At 33.4% G+C, this 7,138-nt stretch overlaps 1 protein-coding gene across 3 annotated transcripts; it reads left to right on the top strand.

The window, feature by feature from the left end:
- The first annotated feature begins 376 nt into the window (after window positions 1–376).
- LOC140841461 (uncharacterized) lies at window positions 377–4,555 on the top strand. 3 transcript variants are annotated; one of them, XM_073208921.1, is made up of 8 exons: window positions 383–798; window positions 1,623–1,687; window positions 1,812–1,879; window positions 2,983–3,089; window positions 3,325–3,374; window positions 3,516–3,598; window positions 3,672–3,823; window positions 4,292–4,555. In XM_073208921.1, the coding sequence occupies exons 1-7, from the start codon at window positions 741–743 to the stop codon at window positions 3,784–3,786; spliced, it is 546 nt and encodes a 181-aa protein (XP_073065022.1). In that variant the 5' UTR covers window positions 383–740; the 3' UTR covers window positions 3,787–3,823; window positions 4,292–4,555. The 3 variants fall into 3 exon arrangements, with proteins under 3 accessions (XP_073065023.1, XP_073065022.1, XP_073065021.1); XM_073208920.1 differs by lacking the exon at window positions 4,292–4,555 and having other exon boundaries at window positions 3,672–3,926; XM_073208922.1 differs by lacking the exons at window positions 2,983–3,089; window positions 3,325–3,374; window positions 3,516–3,598; window positions 3,672–3,823; window positions 4,292–4,555 and adding an exon at window positions 2,450–2,976 and having other exon boundaries at window positions 377–798.
- The last annotated feature ends 2,583 nt before the right edge of the window (window positions 4,556–7,138 follow it).

Genomic DNA, 7,138 nt, shown 5'->3' with positions numbered 1-7,138 from the left:
TGAGATTAAAATCAAATGCTACGACTATACGATAAAATCTACAAGCACTTACAACATATGTGTCATCGTCTTATAGAAATTGTAATATCAAGTTATTATCAATCATTTCAAAAAGTTCATTTATATTAATATTGGATATGAATATTACACATTTTATTTTCCAAAAATTATAGAATATATACATATCCATCAATATATCCCAATAAATAATTTTCTTCTTCTATTTTTTTTTAAAAATAAAAACATCTAAAAATGTCTAATAAAGTACTAACTTTTGTTGTGTGGACATGGGCTCAACTAACAAACTAAATACAAGCTGGCCTCTTTCCATTTAAAGGCCCAACAACCAAACTAAAAATAGGATGGCCCAATTTGTTTGGGTATCAATGTGACGTCGTCGCCTATCCACGCGAACTCATCCACTCGCTTGTTTATTGATTTCCCCAAAATCATGTCTGCTATTTTGGTTTTCCATTCCTGATTTGATCTGTTGTTTCTGGTGCAGATTTAGGAAATTGCGATTATTACAGAACATATTTGGGCTTCTCTCTTTTTTTTTTTTTTTCATGAATAGATTCGATGAGAATCGGTGTTTAAATTGGATAGTATTGGAGCCGTTTTGAAAACGTTTGCTTTGAAGAATTTGAACGGCTTAAGCTATAACATAATCGTTGCGGGTCGTTGTGAATATTATTGATCAGTCTTTCTTTGACATTGGATAGTTCACTGGTTGGAGGATTATGTTCATTTCTAAGTTTCATCAGCTGAGCGCTCATGCTGCCAAAAGGATAGTGGAAGGTTTGTTCTTTTATATGGTTTATTATTGTTCAGTTGGAGTAAAAGGGGCCATTTTGAGTTGTTGCTTCATTGACAAATGAAAATTTAAATTAGGGATTGCATTTGTGAAAAACAGAGACGAAAAAGTGAGTGTTGGCAGGATGGAATGAATAGGGGTGTTAGGAAATAAGTAACTTTGGCGAGTTTTGAACTTTGGATTAGCTTTTTACGTAGGAGGCGTTCAAGGTTATTAACCTCACCTTATCTCATTACGTAATCCATGTAATATTGCCAACCCCTCGACAATGCCCTCAGCGTCTCAATCCGGATGGCTGTTGCTTACCTATGAGAATATGGTGCATACATTTTAAGTTCCATGTCAAGTGAGATATTGCCTCAATAGTAGCCTTTTCATGGGTCGCCTTATCCTAAGTCGATTCTCAACTAGAACAAATGAGTCTAATGGATTTCTATCGGGCACAACTAGCTTGCTCGAGGTCTAGAAATTGAAAAAAAAAATGGAAGGTCACGAAAAGGCAAGGAATGGACAGGTTTGGGGGATATCATCGGATTCTTCATATCCAAAACCATAACCTTATCCTATAATTTATATGATTATAGTTATCATAGGCTACAGCCCCAAGGGCCTAGTTGTGTTCATGTGAAGTGATGCAATTAACTTGACATACATTTATTGTGCATGACTTAGGTGATTGGGATAAGTAAGGCTATATTAGATACAGATCAATGAATAAGAGATATCCACATAGTGGAACCTAATTATTTATTGAACTTTGTTCTATTACTTTTTTCTTCCTAACTAATTGCCTTTTGTTTCGTTGTAGCTCCAAATTTTACATGGAGGATACCATACTTACCCACTGTTCATGATCACTATGTAGAAACACTGGTTAGTATGGTAACACCTTCAATATAAGTTTGTGGCATCACTTATTTGTTTATAGCACTCAAATATTAAAAGGTTTGGAATGACGTTGTTGACTCTCTCTCTCTCTCTCTCTCCATGTATCCAGAGACGTGAATCATTTTGCACGGAAGCAGCTAAACTTGATTCAGAGGAAGGAAGTGAAGCAAAACAAAAGTATGTTGTTTCAATACCATGATCCATGCTCTTTAGTTCCTCTTTATTTTTTATTTTCTTCAAATTCAGAGGCCTGGGCCTGATTGTTTGAGAGAGGTAGAAAGTTTAACCTGTATTGGATAAAAATATAGTTCTGAGAATAAGAGAAAGTACAGTTCTTTAAGGCTACACAGAACTATATACTATGTTATTACCCAAATATACATTGGTTTCATAGTCTTTCATGGCAACAAAATGCATTCAAATACTTTATTCAACTCCTGACAAGTGTATTTTAAGCGTTCCTTCGCACAGTTTTCATTGGTTGAGCTGATCATCTATGCCAAACCAACTGATTGTTTATGCCAAACCAACTCTCTTAAGTTTCCAAAGATGTTGCATGAAATCAGCCGCTATCTTTTTCACTTCCGTGAATAGGTATACAACAAATGTTTGGTGTGAGTGCAAAATTGAGCACAGAGTTGTTAGCCATCTGTGTATAAGACCTAAAGCATAAGAGGTTAAAGGCAAGTCTTTTATTTGGAGCTGTGCTATTCACTGATTTACCATGCGTCTGTGTGGACTTTGCAGAATAAATGTAACGTTTATGGGTAAGGATGGAGAAGAGATAAATATTAAGGTCCCAGTAGGAATGTCAACGTTAGAAGCTGCATTGGATAAAAATATAGTTACGAGAATAAGAGAAAGTACAGTTGTTTACGGCTACGTACCACTGGATACTATGTTAATACCCAAATATACATTGGTTTCACAGTCTCTCAGGGCAGCAAAATGCATTCAAAAAGTTTATTCAACTCCGGACAAGTGTAACTTAAGTGTTCCTTTGCACGGTTTCATTGGTTGAGCTGATCATCTATGTCAAACCAACTGATTATTCATGCCAAACCAACACTCTTAAGTTTCCAAAGATGATGCATGAAATCAGCCACTGTCTTTTTCACTTCCGTGAATAGGTATGCAATAAATGTTTGGTGTGAGTGCAAAATTAAGCAGAGTAGTTACCCATCTGTGTATAAGGCCTAAAGCATATGAGGTTAAAGGCAGTCTTTTATGTGGAGCTGTGCTATTCACTGATTTACCATGCTTTTGTGTGGACTCTGCAGAATAAATGTAACGTTTGTGGATAAGGATGGAGAAGAGACAAATATTAAGGTCCCAGTAGGAATGTCAATGTTAGAAGCTGCACATGAGAATGATATAGAACTTGAAGGTGAACTTATCAGGGCTATGCTTTCATTTTGCAGCGCATGTTAAATATCTTCAAGGTTTTCAACAAGTTATCATTTTTAATTCAGTTTATTGTTTAATTGAATCTGTCTAGTGCTAATACCATCTGATTTTAATTTATATTTATGTACTGTTAAAATTCTTTTGGAGATTTCAACAATTATATTCATGCATGATGTTATTCTTATTGAACCATCTAAATCATCTAAATATTTCAGGGGCATGTGAAGGTTCACTTGCTTGCTCCACTTGTCATGTTATAGTGATGGTGAGTTATTTTGTTCTGTTATTTCAAAATTTTCACAATGTTTGTTCCCAATATTAAAAAATTTGGATGCTGATATTACTGGGAAATGAATCTAAGATAGTTTCACCATTCATCCACATTCATAACAATAGCTTTTGACAGGATGTGGACCAGTACAACAAGTTATCAGATCCTACTGACGAGGAAAATGATATGTTAGATCTCGCTTTCGGCCTCACTGAAATGTAGGTTCCTTGGCTCGCTTGATCTTTATGTTGTATGTTCCCAGCAATTTAATTACTGGATTATTTGCTACAGGTCTCGTCTGGGTTGTCAAATAATTGCGAAACCAGAACTTGATGGGATTCGTTTGGCGATTCCTGCTGCCACGAGAAACTTTGCTGTTGATGGGTATAAGCCGAAACCTCATTGAGTTTATTGTGGAAAGGAGGAGAAAAGTTTTTCCAAATGTAAGCAGAAGATCCTCTTAACGCTTCTGTAGCTTCTATTATTTCTGTATGGTAATTAGTTCTCACTTTTATTTATAAATCAACATGGCTTCGTTCTTGATCATCACAAGACCAGGGTAGTACCTCCACTTTTTACTATTATTTTTCTAGAGAACCGCGAAGAAAGCGGAGATTTATTACAGAACCTGAAAAGACATAGATTAGACAAGAACCTAAAAAAATTCAAGATAAACCAAGAACATATATAACTACTCGAAATTTGATTTTCCGCCAATCAAATTTTACCTTTTTTGATGCTCCACATGTGAAATTTACGCCATTGTGCCCCCTATAAATTTGTCTATCCTTGATCAAACAAGACATTTTATATACGTAGACAATCCATTTATTTAGATCTTTTGCGTAAAAGATAGAAGTCATTGTTGTGTCTTGTGCTGATTTCTCTATCATATGGAACATTTTCTTTAGAAATGATGATAGCAAATGCTTGAGAACGAAATCGAAGGTCGTCCTTTGAAAACAATCAGTTATTCAATTCACATGGGATTATTTCACTTTTGTGGAAATGCTTAAATGCCTGGGATCTGTATGTAGAAAGGCAAGCAAGTTAATAAACCGTCACTTCTAAATCTCTCCAATATTATCTATGATTGTTGATGATTTGTAATCCATCTGATACCAAATTTTCAAGTTTGGAACAATATGCGAAGAATGCTTATCTTGATGTTAATATTTCACATCACTTGTCTCAATGACTTATAGCACATTTGTCTATTATTCCACTTTTGTGGAAATGCTTATCTCTGATTTTGATTTAATAATGTAAACTATATCAGTAAAAAAAAATTGTTATATGTTAGCTAGGGAAGAGATTGGTTTTGATATTTTGATGAAACTAATTAAAAAACATCAAATTTTCCTAGCCAGGCCTCAGCAATGGTTGCAGCATGATAAAATTACTTTCTTCCCAATTAAGCTTCTTTTCCCGACGACCACAATCAATAAAATCTGAAAGGTGGTGGGCATAGCAATGAATCGAGTTTATGCCATATTTTCTGCTACACAAAATATATATGCTTTAGCCTTAAATAAAAGTTTTTAGTAATAATACCAGCGACGAACTGCCGACCACCGGCCGAGCACCGGCCGACAGCGGTTAGCGACGGTTTGTCAAAAAACCGTCGCTATTAGCGACGGTTTGTATAGAAAGGTTTGTCAAAACACCGTCGTTATTAGCGACGGTTTGTTTAGAAAACGTCGCAATTAACGACGGTGTGTTTAAAAAACGTCGTTAAATGTCTAATTTTTAGTAATTAAAATAATTCAAAACAAGATCGGCGACGGTTTCTCAAAAACCGTCGCTATGAGCGACGGTTTTTGAGAATCCGTCGGTAAGTTTCCGGCAGCCGTTTCCGGCCGTCTCACCTGCTGACCTTTTCCGGTCGACCATTTCCGTCGGCCGCCACTGTCGCCGTCGCGAAGGGGAAGGGCAATTTCGTCTTTTCATCAAAAAATTCAAAATTATCCTACACTTAAAAATCTTACCAAACATAATATTATTTTACATCATATATTACAATCCTATCACAATCATTTTCTTTATCATTTACATACTAATCATTAGTTTATCATATTCCTCCAACCAAACGCAGCCATATAGTTTAATATGTTTGAGTGACAAGTGACAATGATGTTTTTCTCCAAAGCAGTTAATTTTTTTTATTTTTTTTTTACTTTTACGTGTTATTTTTGGCTTCGTGGATACGGTTTTAAGAATCCTAGGTAGAGACCGATTCCATGGTCTCGCCCTCGTCTCCATTGTAGTAATAATTCAAGTTCGAGTCTTCTCTTCCTCTCGAAAATAAAAGTAGATATTTTGTGAGATGATCTCACGAATTTTTATCTGTGGGACGGATTAAATCTACCGATATTCACAATAAAAAGTAATACTCTTAACATAAAAAATAATATTTTTTCATGGATGACCCAAAAAAGATATATGCTTCACAAAATACGATCCGTGAGACCGTCTCACACAAATTTTTGTCCGAAAATAAATAAATAAATAATCATAGATATAAGTGAGGAGAAACAAAATTGATGAGTGCTTTCTTGTCGTCCCATAGAATTTTCTATTCATCTATACATCTCTTAAACACAGTATACAAATAGCGTTGTAATGAAAAACTTATAGAAATGATTATTTTTTTTAAATCATTTATTATAACATAAATAAAGAACTTGATACCGTGATAAAATAATAATATTATATATATATATATATATATATATATATATATATATATATATATATATATATTATAAAGAATATGTCACTTGGAGGACTCCATTTTTTGTTCTCAAATTTGTCTTTGCGCAAACATTTTTTCTATATATATATATATATATATATATATATATATATATATTCTATATATATATATATATATATTATAAAGAATATGTCACTTGGAGGACTCCATTTTTTGTTCTCAAATTTGTCTTTGCGCAAACATTTTTTATATATATATATATATATATATATATATATATATATATATATATATTATAAAGAATATGTCACTTGGAGGACTCCATTTTTTGTTCTCAAATTTGTCTTTGCGCAAACATTTTTTCTCGATATATTCATTGCAACTTATTTTTAATATTATCACTTCAAATTGCACTATGACATGTCACTAGTTTCTGTCAATTATTATTAAATTCACATCAAAATTAAGAATTTAATAAAATTTAAAAAATCTTATATAAATTATGATTATAATTTTACACAAACAATGTGTGTGCATGATTTACTAGTTATTATTATTTTCAATAGAGTGAGAATGTGGATCACGTATAGCACTTGCAATTACAAGTGTCAAACCGGCCAACCTATGGCGGGACGGGCCAGTCCGCCAATCCGGTGGGATGGAATCCCCAACTCAAGGCAGGTTGCGGGTTAGGCGGTCAGTCCGCGGATTGGTCTACAAAAATAAATAAAATACAAAATCATTATAATTAATTAAAAATTTCATTTCATTTCATATATATATATATATATATATATATATATATATATATATATATATATATATTTTCTAATTATTAATTTCACAAGTTTATATTTTATACAAAAGTAATTAATAAAAAAAATTCACATTTTCATTAAAAAAATACATGCATCACAATAAATTCATAAGGTAAACAAATTATTATTTTTTATTTTCCTTCGAGTCATGAGGCCAGCCCAAGTAGGCCCGCAATCCGTACAAGTCCGCACATTTAGGCTTGTCTTTAAATGAGTTAGAAAAA

The sequence above is a fragment of the Primulina eburnea genome, chromosome 9, assembly GCF_022965805.1.
Source record: "Primulina eburnea isolate SZY01 chromosome 9, ASM2296580v1, whole genome shotgun sequence".
NCBI classification, from domain to species: Eukaryota; Viridiplantae; Streptophyta; class Magnoliopsida; order Lamiales; family Gesneriaceae; genus Primulina; species Primulina eburnea.
The sequence above is the reverse complement of the archived record's forward strand: the minus strand, read 5'-3'. Positions and strand labels throughout refer to the sequence as shown.